Genomic DNA, 17,287 nt, shown 5'->3' on the forward strand with positions numbered 1-17,287 from the left:
TATAGGTCCAAATGCACAGGAAAAAATGCTGTAACATATACTCCAAATTTTAAAATTCAGTAGAGAAGAACTATATGATAGAATAAGATATTTCAATACTTGACAGGCTATTTAGTATAAATGATATTAATTGATATCAATTAATTAATTATTAATTGATGAATATATTTGAATAGAAATGCAAGAATTTCTAAGATGTATATGAAAAGGTAACATGAGAGAGGAAGTTTTTCCTTCACCAGTTGGTAAATCATCATAAAGCTGATATAATTGAAATATGTAGCATTGTCATGAGAAAGAACAAATACATAGGGGTAAAATGTTTTAAAAGCCTGAGATACAAAAAACTTAGAAGTCTTTCAATATATGCCTTTAATATTCAGTGTCACAAATAAGAAAATGATAAGAAGTAGAAAAATGAGTAAAACGATATAAGATAATCCAGAGGTGGGGTGGTGGTGGAGAATAAGTGGATCAAAACATGAAAAAGGGTCCATTTTTTCCTCTATCAATAGAAAGAAATGAAGACCTCCAGTAAAGGTAACTATTAAGAGCTAGTATTAATGTGTTTTTGTTTATAATTCCACTTTTTCTTTATATAATTTAAAAAGACAAATACATTAAAATTAAAATTTGTTACAGGGTATATGGTATAAAAATATAATTTTTGACAATGACAACAAAAGGCCAGGTTCAGAACTGAATAGGAGAGGAGCAGAGTTGTATGTCATTGAATCTAAGTTGGTATTAAGACCATGATTTCATAAAATTTAGAGTATTTATATGTAATCCCCCAGTAAGAATATAACAAGAAAACATATACCAAAGGAAATGAGTGAATTAAAACAGAATACCACCAAAAAAAAATCAATACAAAAGAAGGCGAAAACGGAAGAGATAAGAAATGAAAAAAGGTATAAGACATACAGGATAACGGGAGGAATTTTTCATTATTTGCAGTTACTGTAAATATAAATGGATTAAATATAATCAAAAGGCAAAGAGTGTTGGAAGGAATTAAAAAACAAAAACAAAAATGTGAACCAACTTACACGCTTCCTACAAACAGTACACTTCATATCCAAAGTTACAAATAGGTTGAGTAAAAGGGATTCCAGGGGCTGGGGTTGTGGCTTAATGGTAGAGCACTTGCCTAGTATGTTCGAGGCCCTGGGTTCGATCCTCGGCACCACATAAAAATAAAGGTATTGTGTCCAACTACAACTAAAACAAAAATTTTTTTTTTAAAGGAGGATTCCCGGTCCCCTTAGGTAAGGACCCTAGTACACCAACAAAAATATACTATTAGTCTTTCTCCTAACCTTTCCCAAAGGGTTCTTGTGGGCTCTTACTATAATGTAATTGTGCCTTGGGGGAAAGAGAAATAATTTATCTTTTGGGAGACTACTAGTTCTGAACTGACATTGAACCCAAGAGATCCAAAACATCACTGTGATTCTCCAGTTACAGTAGGAGCTTATATGGATCAGGGGATCAGCAGTGTTTTCTCTCAAGTGTGGTTCAGAGTGCATTCCTAAACCAATGATGTGGTTGTTCCCCCCTGTGCCCACTAGAACAGCTAATTGAAATAATACTTGGCAGCTTGAAAAACTATATTGGTACCCTGACATGTGGATTGAAGACTATTATGGCGGAAACCAGTAGAACTGCTTCTGCCTGGGAAAATTATAAATCAAAAGCATATTGCATTCTTGGAGAAAGGATTAGTGCCACAGTTGGACTTGAAAGACACCTGAGTAGTGATTCCCACCACAACCACGTTTCCTGATTGGCCTGTGCAGAAGACAGATAGACCTCTGATAATGACAGTGAATTGTCACAAGCTTGATCAGGTGGTTACTCATTTTCAGCTGCTGTACCCAATATCATTTCATTACTTAAATAAATTAACATATCCCTCATTAGATAATATGCAGCCATTGAACCGGGGTGTGGAGGCTTTTTTCCCCATCCCTATTAAGGACCATCAGTTTGCTTTCAGTAGGCAAGACCAACAGTATGCTGTCCTACCTAAGGGGCATATCAACTTTACCCTATGTCATAGTTTAGTTTGCAGGGATTTTAATCACCTTTTCCTTCTGCTAGATATCACACTGATCCAGGACTGGGGATATAGCTTAGTGGTAGAGCACCTGCCTGAGGCCCTGATCAACTCTTGAGCGCTGCAAAACAAAAAGAATCACGCTGGTCTGTTATGTCGATAACATAATGCTGTTCTTCTAATCTGATTAGCCAGAAGTACCAAACCTAAGCTGATTAGCAAGGATTGCCAAACACTCTAGATTTAAATGGTAAGACATTTACATATCAAAGTGAAAAATGAATCTAACAAAAATTTAGAGGCCTTCTACCTCAGTGAAATTTCTAGGCATCTAGTGGTGTGGGGCCTTCACCTTTCAAATTGTTGAATCTGACACCTTCTGCAACCAATGAAGAGGCACAATGCCCAATGGACCTCTTTGGATTTGGGAGGCAACATATTCCTCATTTAGATGTGTTATTCCAGGCCATTTGCCTGAAAAACTGATAGTTTTGAATAGGTCCCAGGATAAGAGAAGGCTCTACAATGGACCAGGCTGCTGTGCAAACTGCTACATGATCCAGCAAATGTGACACTGGTAGGTGATGATCTACCTAGAGCTTTTGGCAGGTCCATATAGGTGAATCACAACACAGGTCTTTAGAATTTTGGAGCCAGGCTTTGCCTTCATCTTCAGATAACTATTGTCCTTTTGTGAGACAGATATTGGCTGCTACTGAACCTCAGTAGAGACTGAACATGACCTTGGGCCACCAGTTACAATGCAACCCAAGCTCTCTATCAAGAACTGTTACCTGATCCTCTAAGCAATAACATGGGGCATGTACAACAATACATTAATGGAAATAGTACATACAGAATTGGGGCCTGTTAGGAATTGTGCCTGTGAAGAGCACAAATAAGTTAAAGTAGTGGCCCAAATGTCTATTGTACCCCTTCTGCTCCGCTACCCTGCCTTCTCTTTCAGCCTGTATCTATGGCCTCATGGGGAATTGCCTAGGATCAGTTGACAGGGAAACACTTGGGCCTAGTTTACAGAAGGTTCTCCATGACATGTGATCACCACCTGAATGTAGACAGCTGTAGTACTACAGCCCTTCTCGGACAACCCTGAAGGACAGTGGTGAAGGGAAACCTCAGTGATTAGAACTTTAGACATCTGGTTATGTTCTTTGCTTAGAAAGAGAAATGGCCAGGCATGCAATTATATACAGATTTATGAGCTGTAGCCAGCGGTTTGGCTAGTTATTGAGGGAGTTGGAAGGAAGACAATTGGAAAATTAATGACAAAAACTTTTGGAAGAGGAGATATGTATACTGATAAATCTTCCTATATGAGCAAAAAATGTGGAGACATTTGTGTTGCATGTGAATGCTCATCAAAAGATGACCTCCTTAGAGGAATGCTTTAATAATAAGTGAATTGGGTGGTCCATTCTTCAGAAACCACTTAGCTTCTTTCCCTTGCAAACTTTTGTCATTGCCCAGAGGGTGTATGAACAAAGCAGCCATTGCGGCAGGGATGGAGGTTATGCATTTTACACATACACTCAGCAACATGGACTTCCACTCACCAAGATCACCCTGACTGGCCACTGCTGGGTGCCCAATCTGCCAGCAGCAAAACCCAACTCTGAACCCCCAATATGGCATAGTTCTTTGGGGTGATCATCAAGCTCCCTGGCAGGTTGATTACAATTGATATATTTCTATAATGGAAGAGGCAGTGTTTTTTCCTGGATCCAGATTTGCCTTTCTAGCATGTAACACTTCTGCCAAATTTACCATCTGTGTACTTACTGAATACCTTATCCATCATCACAGTATTCCACTCAGCATTACTTCTGATCAAGGAACTCAGCATCACAGCAAAAGAAGCATAGCTTTGGGCTTACACTCTTGGAATTCACTGGCATTACCATGTTCTCCCTCATCCTCAAACAACTGTTGTGTTAACACAGTGAAATGACCTTTTGAAAAAATTGATTGAAGTACTAGTTGGGTGGCAAACCTTGTAGGTTTGGGACAAAGTTCTCCAGAAGGCTGCAGATACTCAATCCATGCCTAAAATATGGTTCTAATTCTCTAGTAGCTAGGATTTACAGATTCAGGAGTCAAGGGTTGAAAGTGGGAGTGGGATCACTCATTGTTACACCTAGAGATCCATTACAAAATGTTTGCTTCCTGTTCCCAGGATTTATATTCTGCTGGCCTAGAGGTCTGTATTCTAAAGGGAGGAATACTTCCACCAGGAGACACAATAATTCCATTGAAATGGAAGTTAAGACTGCCACCTGGCCACTTTGGGCTCCTTGTGCCTCTGAGTCAATATGCTATGAAGAGATGGTGTTGGTTGGGGTTGATTGATCTGGATTATCACAGGGGAATTGGATACTGCTCAACAATGGAGGGAAGGAAGAGCGTTAGGAACAATTCTTAGTTTACCCTGCAAGGTCAATGGAAAACTACAGCCACCCATCCAGCACCTAGGTAGTACTACTAATGACCCAGACCCTTCAGGAATGAATATTTGGACTATCCAGCTGAGCAAAGAAACATGACTGAGTTGCTTGCTGAAGGGAAAGGGAATACAGAATGTGTTGTAGAAGGCAGTTATAAATAGCAGTACAACCACATGACCAAATGAGGACTGTAATTGTCATGAGCATATAATTTTTTAATAAATATGATTGTATCTATACTTATGTTAAGCAAAATATCGGTTTTCTTATTCCCTTATGTAGCATAATACAAATACTATGAATATTGGTTAATTTCTCATGATAATTTTAAGTTTCCAGATATCAGAAGAGTAAACTTCATTCAAGGACTTTTTCTCCTCTTCCGTGTGATAAACATTGGGAGTAGTGCATTTTTTTGGTTGTAATACAGGATATAGTAGTCCCACCTTATTCTCAGGAGATGTATTTCAAAACCCCTACTGGATGTCTGAAATCACACATAGAACTAAACCCTATACACAGCATCACAATACTGTGATGGTCAAACTAATAAGCTAGCTGCCACGTGACTGTATACACACATACAGGTATACATAACTTGGATATATTGGATAAAGGAATGATACTCATCCAAGCAGGACCGAGCATGATGGCATGATTTCTCATCAAGCTGCTCAGAATGACATGCAATTTGAAATTTATGAGTTATTTCTAGATTTTCCCATTAATATTTTCTGGCTGAGGTTTACCTTAAGTAACCGAAACCTCGGAAAGCAAAGGTGTTTAAAGGCGGGATTATGTTAGTTTATTATGTTAGTTTATTATGCTACTGGTCTTCATTTGGAGGTTATGGTTTAAGAAGATGTGTATGAGTGCCAAGTTGACAAGGGGTGGGTGGACATGTGATAGTTAATTTTAGTGTGTTGACTGGGCTAGGGAATTCTCAGTCCATTATTTCTGTGTTTTATCTGTGAGAGTATTTCTGGAAGAGATTAGTATTTGAATTAGTAGACTGCGCAAGGAAGATTGCCCTCACCAACATGGGAAGACATCATTGGGTCTGTTGAAGCCTGAATAGAACAAAAAGGGGAATAGAAGGATGAATTTACTCTCTGCTTGAAAGAGGTTCTTTCCTGACCTTTGATAAGAGTGCTTCTAGTTCTTAGCTTCAAAGTTGGACCAGGACTTACATCATTGGGCTTGGATTGGAACCATTCCATCAAATTTTTTTTTTAAATTTTTGTATTTGTAGATGGATAGCATGCCTTTATTTTATTTATTTTTATGTGGTGCTAAGGATCGAACCCAGTGCCTCACAGGTACAAGGCAAGCACTCTGTCACTGAGCTACAGCCCCAGCCCCTCCACCTTCCAGATGAGCTTTATGAGCCTCCAACTTGCGGATGATAGATTGATCATGGGACTTACGTACTTCCATCATCTCATGAGCCATAAATGAATAAATAAAATATTCAGTTTCTCTGGAGAACCCTAACTTAAGCTGTTTTGTTATTTATTTTATGTTCTTTTGTGTCTCCTGAATTCTCTTTCATCTGATGTCATTTCTTTTTAATTGAGTCTTTGTTTTTCTTTTTTTTTAAATTTTTTAGTTGTAGTTGGACACAATACTCTTATTTTATTCATTTATTTTTTATGTGGTGCTGAGGATCGAACCCAGGGTCTCGAACGTGCGAGGCGAGCCCTCTACCGCAGCGAGCACTCTACCGCTGAGCCACAACCCAAGCTCCCTGGGTGTTTGTCTTTCATGTTGCATTATTTTTTCAGATTGCTTAATGATGGCTTGGCTGACAGTGTCAAAGACTAGGCAGTGGAAAGCTATATGGAACTGTTCTTGGAAGAAGTTTATTAACCCTAGGCTTTACTCCAGGATGATTGAGTAGGAAGCCAATTAGTATGCTGGAGAATTCCCTAGTGGTCAGAATGTAAGATTCTTTTCTCTGAGATCATTTCTTTAAAGAAGACCCTCTGGCTTTTTGCCTGTGGAATTGATGCATACTTACACCAAGCTTTCTTCTTGCTGCCATAGGGATGTTAAAACTTGTATACACAGACAGTCTTCTTTTCAAACCCTCCCTGCCTCTTACTGCAGACCTGTGCTTTTCCTGGATTTCTTCATCTAGAGCCCCTTCAGTTGTTTTCCTACTTGGCTATATACTCCAGGTTCTCCCCCCACCCTCAACAATGATATTGAGCAGATGCAATTACTATATGTTCTCATCTAGTCCCACATATTACCATTATAAGATGGTTTGTCTGCATCATCAATGACTGGTATTAGTCATATGACAAGTTGTCTTCTTTTTTTTTCTCTTTCTCTTTCTCTTCTCCCTCCCCTGCTTTCTCCCTCTCCCTCCTCCCTCCCTTTTTTCCTTTTTCTGTGTTGCTAGGGATCAAACCCAGAGCTTACTCAAGCTAGCCAAGTGCTTTGAGCTATGTACCCTTAACCCATGACACATTTTCTTAAGGCTGGATCTTGATTCCCAGTTGTAGGCTGATCAACTTAATCTGAAAAGAATTTGTAACATGTAAATGTTTTAGGCTTAGAGCTGTTGTATACACACTTAAATTAAAAATAGTTCTACCATCAGTTTATTTCAAGAGTCTTCTAAGAATGTTGGAAGTTATTTTGTTCCAAGGCCAGGGTTATTTTAGTTTAAAAGTATCTTTCGAAGTCACTGTTGTCTTCATAACAGTAGAACTCTGGCACTGAATTCAGTGGTCTAGGATTCAGTGAAATGGTGGCTAATTTCTGGTCCCAACCTGGAATTTAAAACAAATTAATGATTTATTATAAGATTATTTCTTAATTTTAACACACTGTTATTTTAGCAATTGTGCATAATAACATAATAATTTATGGCATGTAAGGCAAAGGGCTGTATTTAAAATATGGAAAAAGGGACTTAGTTAGCCAGAAGATATTTCTTTGGCTCAGTCTCCAGTTAAGAAGCCTACTTTTATACCAAAATGTAAATAAAATGAATAAATCACACAAATTTGCATTTTGACAGCCTAATTCTAGACCCCCCCCCCCAAGCCTTTTAGTACTACATTATCTGGGAACCACTTTGTATCGAACCGCTGCTGTTAGCCCAATGCTAAATTCTTTATACATATATCTCAGTTCTAGTAGGTAGATATTATTTTTATCCTTTTTGCAGGTGAGAAAATTGAGGGTCAAAGAACCTAAGGGTCACGCAGCTACTAAAAGCATTTATTTTTAGTTTGGAAGAATGATCTTTAATTATTTGGTACCAGGGTTAGTAATTCAGGGACAACTTTCTTCTGAGGGATGACTCCTCCTCCCAAGCTGTAAGTTCTGAGAACAGCCTGCTCTATATCCTCCAATGTGGCCTGCACATAGTCAGTGCTTAATAAGTGTTTCCTAAGTAAATAAATGATGTGTGTTGAGAAAGAATTTTAATGGAGGAAGATTTTTTAAAGCAATAAACATGACCTATCATACATAGTCTATGTTTATTCTGTTCCTAAACAATTTGCCAAATTAGAAACCTCAGAGAAAGGAACATGAAATGCAAGAGATTACTAATCTACACATGATTTCAGCCCTGAAAAATCTAATCACAGGGCTGGGGGTGTGGCTCAATGGTAGAAGACTTGTCTAGAATGTGCAAGACATGCAGATTGAACCCCATGACTGCAAAAATAAATAAATACAAATAAATAAATAAATAAATGTAAAAAGAATCTAATCACAAAGGCTGGCCTATTGGTGAAGTTCAACAACCCGAGGATTAGATAAACAACTTAATCTTGCTTTCTCTTATTCTGTGAAAAGCCCTTCCCCAAAACTCCTGAAAGAGTTTGTGTCTTGATCTGAATATGTTTGATTCAGTCTCTGCTCTTTTCTCTACCAGTGCTCTGACTGTAATGTTCTTCTCTTAGGCCTCTTATGTACCAACCTTTTGCCTGCCTGTTGTTTATAAAACAGTTTCCATCTAAGTATCTCTCAAATCCATCTCAGTCTTTGTACCGATACAACCCATCACCAGTTGCCTGAATCATTGATTCCCAAACTTGGCTATACAATGGAATTATCTGGAGAGTTTTAAAAGCTATTAATGCTTAGGTCACCCCAACCACCCCCTACTGGGAGATTCTGATTTCAGTAATAGTGGGTATAGTCTGGGCATCTGGATATTTTGAAAACTCTTCAAGTGATATAGCCAAGATTAAGAACCTCAACCAAATCACAACAATTGGTTCTCCATAACCAATCTTTGGCCTACTCCATTCCCTTCCCTACCTCTCCTTTTCTTCTTCATGGTTAGGGTAATCTTTTCAAAATGAAAATTTCATCATTATCTCTATTCTTTTAAAAACTTTTCAACTGTGTCCCATTCTGAGGCTAAAGGCCCCAAACCTGAATATGGCCAGTATTTCTTATTCTGCTGAGGATTGAACCTGTGGCCTTGGATGTGCTAAGCACACACTCATCACTGAGCTATGTCCCCAGATCTCTTTATTTTTTTTAATTCTTCAAACATGTCATGTTGCATCCCAACACAGGGCCTTTGCACAAACTACTCTCTGTGAGTGTGTTTCCCTTCTTGCCTAGTTAGCTTATCCTTCAGCTCTTGGCTCATTTCCCCAGGGAAACCTCCTGTCTACTGTATGCCATTATAGTATCCCATAAACTGCTTCCCAGCATTTATGGAGGGTAGAACCTATGGCTACTTCCATGCTAGTTCTACTAAATCTCCCTGAGTGTAGAAAACTTGTGTCTGTTTTCAGCTCACATTATATTGTGAAAATAGCACACCAACTGACATTCACATAGGCTCTCAAATATTTACTGAAGGAATAAGTATGAATAAATAAAAATGTGCCTAACATCAAATCTGTTACCAGTCCAATCTAATGTCACCTCCACATCTCTGTAGAGTCCATTTATTCCTTTTCATCTTCTCTGCTGCTATGAGCCATCATCATATCTGGTCTAAACCACTAAATAGCTTCCTCAGTGGTCTGCATACCCTCCCTCTTGTCTCTTTCCATTGTCTTAACAGCACCCAGAGTTATCTCTCCAGAATAGAAGGGGTGAGGGAAGAATGCATGCCTAGCACACACAAGGCTTCATCCCCAGGATCATCCTCCCCCAAATTTAAATAATATATCACTCTTCAAAGTCCTTTGATGACTTTCCATCGCTCTTGAAATAAAATTCAATCACCTTATTATTCTAACCCCTAATTCACTACCCACCAAACTACAATGGCCTTCTTTCTGTTCCACAAATCTGCAAGACTTTTCCAGCTTTCAGGATCTGGCTTTTCCTGCTTCCTTTGCCTGAAGTGTTCTTTATATGACTCATTCTTATTTTTCAGGGCTCAGCTAAAATTATGTCGCGTTTTCCCTGACAGCTCTATTTAAAGGAACTTCCTTCAACTGTGCTCATCACCCTGCTAATTTCCCTTATAGCTCTACCAAAATCTATAACTTTAAAAAAAGTGTATCTGGCTATGTCCTGTGTCCTCCAACAGAATGCCAGCTCTCTGGAAGCAGGTGTTCTGTCTATTGTGGTCACTGTATCCCCAGGATAGCACAGCGTCTCGTTTATAATTGGTGCACAATAGTCACACTGTGTTTGCCAGCTTCTGAGGATATCTGTGCCTCTCCCACCCGACCTTAGCGGTGGCTGTATGTGACTAATAGGATAAATCAGAGGTGACAGGGTATGACTTTTGAGCCTAGGTTATAAAAGCCATTGCATTTTGCCACCTGAGTCTTGAATCACTCATTCTAAAGGAAGCTGACTTCCATGCCATCAGCACACTCAAGCAACCCCATGGAGAGGCCCACATGGAAAAGTACTGAGGCCTCCAGCCAACACCCAGCTTGACAATGCTGTCACTAAACCACCTTGGGTTGGATCCTCCAGCCATCAAGCCTTCAGCTGAGACTGCAGCCACACTGACTTCTCACTGAAATCTCGAGAGCCTCAGCCACCATTGCCCACCTGAGCAGTTTTGGAATTCCCAACCCATGGAAACCCCTAAGACATTTTTTAAAAAAATCATCATTCATGTTTTAATCCACAAAGTCTTGGAATGATTTGTTCCTCAGCAATAGACAACTAATATGCATTCAATCACTGACTCAATGAACAGAGCAGTGAATATTTCAATATAAATGACACTGGAGTAAGTCAGGCTTCAAACCTCACTAAGTAGGGGGTATCCAAAGCTGTTCTTCATCTTCTGTTGCCTAGCCTGCACTTTCTAGCACCATATTTTCAATTGTCTACAGACCCCAACTTGATCATATCTGCCTCAAACCACTATTTCTATCAGAGGTACCAATAATCTTGCAGAAACAAGAGGCTGTGGAGTGATCTTTAGTTCCTCTCTTGCACATTCTTTATTGGCACCATCTTTCCTCACTTCCAGTGCTCTGTCATATAAATCCTCACTCCATTTCTACTCAAACCTTCCCAGCTCATTTACAAGCACTGTCTTTGGAGTGTGACATATCTAGGTTTGACCTGAACTGACAACAGTTACTTGCTCTAGTAGGTTGTTTTTTTCTTCTTGGTCCTGGGGATGGAACTCAGGGGCACTCGACCACAAAGCCACATCCCCAGCCCTATTTTGTATTTTATTTGAAGACAGGGTCTCACTGAGTTGTTTTGCATCTTGCCAAGTTGCTGAGACTGGTTTTGAACTCACGATCCTCCTGCCTCAGCCTCCTGAGTTGCTGGGATTACAGGCGTGCACCACCATGCCCAACTTTTAGTAGGTGATTAAGATCTCTAATATACCTACTTCATGGAGACATTTACAGGTAGTGTTAATGATGAGCATACATGAATGTCACTTAGCACAGTTCCAGGCATGAGATATTTTAAATCCTAACAACTATCTTAAAGGTAGACTTCGAGTCTCCATTTTACTGAAGAGCAAAAAGGGTCAGAGAAGTTGAATATCTAGCCCAACACCACACAGCTAGAAGGTGCCAGGCCTGCGGCACTATGATGCCTGAATCTTGTCCCCCACTTCACACCATCACACGTGGCACCAGTGCAACAGCTTCTTGGCTGCTCTTCTTGTCTGTAGCACCTGCCTTCTCTACCCTGTCCTGAGCAGAGCTGGGTCACTCGGCTGACTATGACTCTGATTGTCCAAATTTGATTTCCCCTAGGCTTCCAGGGAAAAGTCTTCTCCCTTGCCCTAGTCAGGCCAACATCCTCCCCCAGTCCAACAAATCTCACCACAGCATCCACTGTCCCTGGTGGCCCATCCCAACAGACCCATCACACAGCCCAACTCGGGCCCCATTCATGCATGCTGCATTCCTAGCTGAAACTGGCTGTAGTGAGGCTCCAGTAAACTCATCTTTGGACTTCTACTTCTTTAGTTGGTATTTGGTCATTCTCTAAAAGATTGAGGTCCTCTTCCCTATTGGACTGTAAGGTCCCTGTGGCTGAGATCATTGCCTGGATTTTCTATGTATCTAGCAGAGGACAAGGTACCTAGCAGATGGTAAACATTTAATTGTTCTGCTGAACATTCATTTGGTTTTGTAGATTTGGAAAAAATTAGAAACTGTCTTCTGAAATAAGTGAGGGAGAATACCTTTTGTATCTATCTAATGAGGTTTCCTCCTAGCAGAAGAATTATAACAAGGGTCTAGTTTTTGTTTTTTGTTCTTGGTACCAGGCATTGAACCCAGGGGCACTTGACCACTGAGCCACATCCCCAGCCCCCTTCTCTTTTTTTTTTTTTGTATTTTTATTTAGAGACAGGTTCTCAGTGAGTTGCTTAGTGTCTTGCCTTTGCTGAGGCTGGCTTTGAACTTGTGATCCTCCTGCCTCAGCCTCTGGAGCAGCTGGGATTATAAGTGTGCACCACCATGCCTGGCAAGGGTCCAGTTTTCTCTTGTTTTGGAAATCCACTGGATTCCCTCATGCAGCAGATTTTGCACTTTTACAGTCAGTCTGTAGGGCAGGAGTCCTACGGGCACATCCTGACAACCTCTCCTCTCCACCCCTCCTCACCTCCCAGGCTTCACACTTTGTTCAGCCCTAAGCTATACCCCTAGCCCCCCTACTTTCCTTTACCACAACCTCCTCAAGGGGGCTCTGCCACCCCCACCCCAACCACTCTTCACTCCCTCCCTGCCCCTCCTTCTCTAAATGACCTTCATCTCAGCCCCTATCTTTCTTCTTGGCTCTCACTTCCCTCCCTTCTCAGACTCCAACCTTCTCCTGCTTCCAGAACCCAGCTTTGCCCTGCTTGTAACCTCTTGTCAATCGCTGGCCCTATCCCAGCTTCATCTATTGCCACCTAGTCCCTGTCTCAATTCTCCCAAGACTGGCCTGTCTCTGCCTGGTTCCCACTCCTCCTGATGTTACTGTTGGCTATTCCTTGGGGACCTGGGACCCAGCTGGGGCCATCTCTCTGCCCTTCCAGCTTATTCCAGCTCACTCTTGGAGGAGTGAGGGAAGGCTAAATCCTTTTTATCCCACCATTTCTCATGTGACTCGCTTTAAAGAAAATTGTTAAATAGTAACTCATGCAGGTGACACTTAGCTGTGACAGAAGCACTATAGCTTCACAGTTGGCCACATTTGGGAGTGAAATGCTCTGGGTCCTGAATCCTGCTGATCTCACCTCCTGTCTATGTGGTTTGGGGCTAGTTAATGAATGGTCCCTGCAACTTACTGTAAAATGGGAAGGTAACACCTCAGAGAACTTGCCGTAGGACTAAGTATGTCCTTGACACCATGTAAGAGCCCCCAAAATGTTGGGGTTTGTTCATTTACAAAGTCTTCCAAATGAGATAATTCATTTAACAAACAAAAACCCAAAGCACTAATGACTATGTCAATAATGTTAAGCTGGCATCATTGTACACTCTCAGGATCCCTCTGCCCACCTGCTGAAACAGAGAAATACAGTGAGGGGAGTTGGGAATTTTTGAACCATGCCTCCATATATGTCAAGTAATTGTCATAACATCATGTAAAATAGAGAAAGAAAAAGAAGTTCCCTCAACAATGTGTTTAGGCCCACTCACAATTTGTGGTGGGACAGGGACTCAGGGCTCAGACTGGAGTCTACTTCCTAAGAAGGACACTTGCAGATTTTCATCCCTGAAGTCCCAGATGCAGGGAGCCAGGAAAGGAGGAACCCACGGCACCCTTCTAACTTCTTTTTGCATCCAGACCCTCACATGCATATCCCTGGCCCCAGCCGGGTCCTAAAGGGCTCTCTGAGTCAGCAAGCCCAGGGAATGTGCTGATCTGTGGCCCAGGCAGGGTTAACTCTGTGGTCAAGATCACTTGACCTGACTCACCAATGTCATAAAATGGCAGAGAATAGCTTCTCTGGTAAGTGGTTTCCTTATACCACGAGTCGACAGGCTTCGAACGACTTTTAAAACAAATATATCGAATGAGCGTTTGTTGGTCTAATTGAGGCTGATACGGAGTTTTTCTCTCGGTTGGAATTGCCAAGTCTATGAGTGGTCTAAATGTAAAGAGAAATAGTTGATGAGTACCCACTGGAAGAAAAGAGGTCCATTTTCTCATCAGCCACATCCCACTCCCTGGAAGTGATGTTGGGCCTGCCAAAATTGCAACAGATAGTGCAGGGCTTTCAGTTTCCCTTTAAGCATCCTTCCTTCTCCCCCTCCCCAGTGCAGGTCACAGAAGGGAACCTGCATCAAAACCTCCACTGACTCCGCCCACCCACAGCTGTGTCCTGTGGGCCAGATAGACCCCCCACTCTGCCTTTGCCCATTGTAATTTTTCTATGCATGTTTGGGTCCTTCAAGAAACCAATGAATTCTTTTAGATGGATCAGCACAGTGGTGCATCTTGGTGTTTAATAGGCCTCAAATTAATCACAACCTTCTTGTACCTCTATTATAAACACTCTCCAAAGTCAAAAGTAAACAATAATCAAAATGTAATGGCAAAATACCTTCGAGTACCCTCATGGGAACCTTCATTATCAGTATAGTATTTCAGATATGAATATAAGTATACATTCACCTACAACTTTGGTGATATGTATTAAGACCTTGAAAATAAACTTATATTTTGTCTCAACAATTCTAGCAATTAGGAATGTTAACAAAGACTTAGTTCTAAGAATGCTTACAAAGTGTTTTTATAATGATAGAGAAGAACTTTCAGGTGGAAAAAAAAGGAATCAGCTGAAGGGATAGAGGTGCCAATCACCCTGATCTGACCATCACACATTGTAGACATGTATTGAAATATCACACGGTTCCCATAAACATGTACGACTACTGTCAATTACAAATGAGGATATATTTTTAAAAAGAAAAATAGGGAATTATTTAGTCACTAAGATAGACATATAGAGAGAATGCCATACCACCATGAAAACTAATGCAGTAGAATTATAATTTTGAGATGGAAAACGTCCACAATATATTATTAAATTTAAACAAAGGTTTTGATTTGAGTCATGCATTTTAAATGGATGAGTTGTATGGCATATAAATTACTCCAATAAAGCTATTATCAAAGAAAAAAGGTTCCACAATACCATTCCCAACCCTATCTCGTCCTATTTTGGTGCGGATCTGCATGATTAGCTCTGGGTGATACCATTATTGGTAATTTTCAATTTTTTATTATCAATGTCTTCCTCTTCCTCCTCCTTCTTTTTTATTTTTGAGTATTGAATCCAGAGGTGCTTTACCACTGAGCTACATAGCCAATCTGTTTTATTTTTTATTTTGAGTCAGGATCTTGCTAAATTGCTGAGGCTGGCCTTGAACTTGGAATCCTCCTGTCTCAGCTTCCTGAGACACTGAAATTACAAGTGTGTACCACACAGACAGCTTGCCATCAGTATCTTTTAAATATTCTATTAAATATTTTTTGTGTATGTGTATATGTGTGTGAGTGTGTGTGTGTGTGTGTGTGTGTGTGTGTGTGTGTGTGTGTGTATGATTCTAGGGATTGAACCCTGGTGACTCACTCATGTAGACAAATGCCCTACCATTAAAGTACATGTCTAGCTCTTTTTAAATTTTACTTCGAGACAAGGTCTTGCTAAGTTGCCCAGGCTGGTCTTGAACTTGCAATGCTCCTACCTCAGCCTCTTAAGTAACTGCAATTGTTAGGTGTGCATCATCACTGTGCCAGGCACGCACACACACACACACACACATACACACACACCATATATATAATTTATATGATATATTATAGTATGTATTTATATATGCTAAAAATAAGTGAGGTGTGCTGCTCTAGATGTAAAGTATTAAATGTTGACTGTTATTTTGGAACATCTAAATTCAATCAGGATTGAGTAGGATAGTCTTATATCATTTACTGTGACCACATCATATAAAGAGGTGATCAAAACTACTCAATAAAAATGTTGGGGTTCAGAAGGTGTAGGACAGTGGTAAAACACTTGCCTAGTGTGCATGAGGCCCTGGCTTCCATCCTCAGCATAAAAACAAAAAAATTCATAATCTTTTCCTGGTTGTGTAAAAACTTGATTGCAAGGTGGAAATGGAGTGACGCTGTCTGAAGTTTAAAAAAAGGCAAGAGTAAGAATCTCACCGTGCAGTGGGAAACGTGTTGAATGGGTGAGAGTGATCTGTTGTGGATGGGCCTGGAGAAGCATCAGGAACACCCACCCACCTCTGCTTGTTCTTCTTTCATGCTTAATAGGTATTTGGCCTTGTGAAGTGGGTGCTTTAAGTGGTGGATGGTAGTACTCCTTTTCCTATGGAATGAGTCTCCTGCTGTCCCTGCTGTCAATGAGAACATTAGCTGTCTGGTGTCTGTATCAGTTTCCTGTGGGCTTGGGTTCTGGGTGACCATTGCTGTCAGTCTGGTCACTTCTGTGCCACTGGGGGTTCTGATCCTGGGGACCACCCCCTAGATCTACTCCTGATGAACTTCCAGCTTGCCTCCACCTTTGCCTGGAGTCTTTCTCAAGAACTAGAACATTCTACCTTTTCAAATAACACAACAGCACCCTTCTGACTTTCACTCAAAAGACTGTAATCTAAAAGGCCACGTTGGTGGAGGAAGATATTTGGGGAAGGTAAGCCATTATACAACTATCAGGTGACACCACAATCACAATAACTAGATTTAGATACTTGCTTCAGGCAGCACATTTGCAACAATGGAAGTAAAGCATGGCTCCTGTGCAAAGACTGACCTGCCAATTCATGTAACAGTCCATTCTATTTTATGTTCTATTTTTAGGATTTTTTTTCACCTTGGAACAAAATTGGACATGGATAATAACTTTCTTGTTTTAAAAATCCCCCTCCCCCAAATGCTCCCTCCAAAATGCACCTAAGAATGGTCTTAAGAACCACAGTATTTCCTGTTTTGGTAGCATTTTGTTTAGATTTTTACTTTTTATTCTTATTCTTCACTAGACACTTAATAAACTTATAGATTTACATTTGCATCTTAATTCTGAACTTTGGCAGGCACAAGTCTTGTAAGAGCCAAGTAAAATCAGGTTCTTTTAATAGAGCCATGCCCTGGTAGGACTGATGTTTGGGCATTAGTCAGACGGGATTTGATGGTGGTGGTGTGGTGGTGAGCAGAGTAAGGACATTGTCAGATTGCACAAAGAATAAACTCAGAGGGTGCCCCTGTGCCTTGCACAGCTCTGGCTCTGGGTCCTGTTTCCCTTCTTGTCAGTACCCTAGTAGAGGATGTCGCTGTAATGAGTGGCATGTAATGAGTAGCATTCCCAAGCTAC

The 17,287-nt window shown here is 40.6% G+C and overlaps 1 protein-coding gene across 2 annotated transcripts in view; it reads right to left on the bottom strand.

Moving 5' to 3' along the window:
• Positions 1-7,117: 7,117 nt before the first annotated feature.
• Spmip3 (sperm microtubule inner protein 3) overlaps positions 7,118-17,287 on the bottom strand; it is a 60,696-nt gene continuing 50,526 nt past the window's right edge. For both annotated transcript variants that reach the window (XM_078022965.1, XM_078022964.1), the window contains exons 4-5: positions 13,863-14,035; positions 7,118-7,304 (exon numbers count right to left, since the gene is read on the bottom strand). In XM_078022965.1, coding sequence (XP_077879091.1) covers positions 7,198-7,304; positions 13,863-14,035 — 280 coding nt within the window. In that variant the 3' untranslated portion in view covers positions 7,118-7,197. The remainder of the gene's footprint in view (positions 7,305-13,862; positions 14,036-17,287) is intronic.

Source organism: Ictidomys tridecemlineatus, chromosome 10, assembly GCF_052094955.1.
Source record: "Ictidomys tridecemlineatus isolate mIctTri1 chromosome 10, mIctTri1.hap1, whole genome shotgun sequence".
In the NCBI taxonomy this organism is placed as follows: domain Eukaryota; kingdom Metazoa; phylum Chordata; class Mammalia; order Rodentia; family Sciuridae; genus Ictidomys; species Ictidomys tridecemlineatus.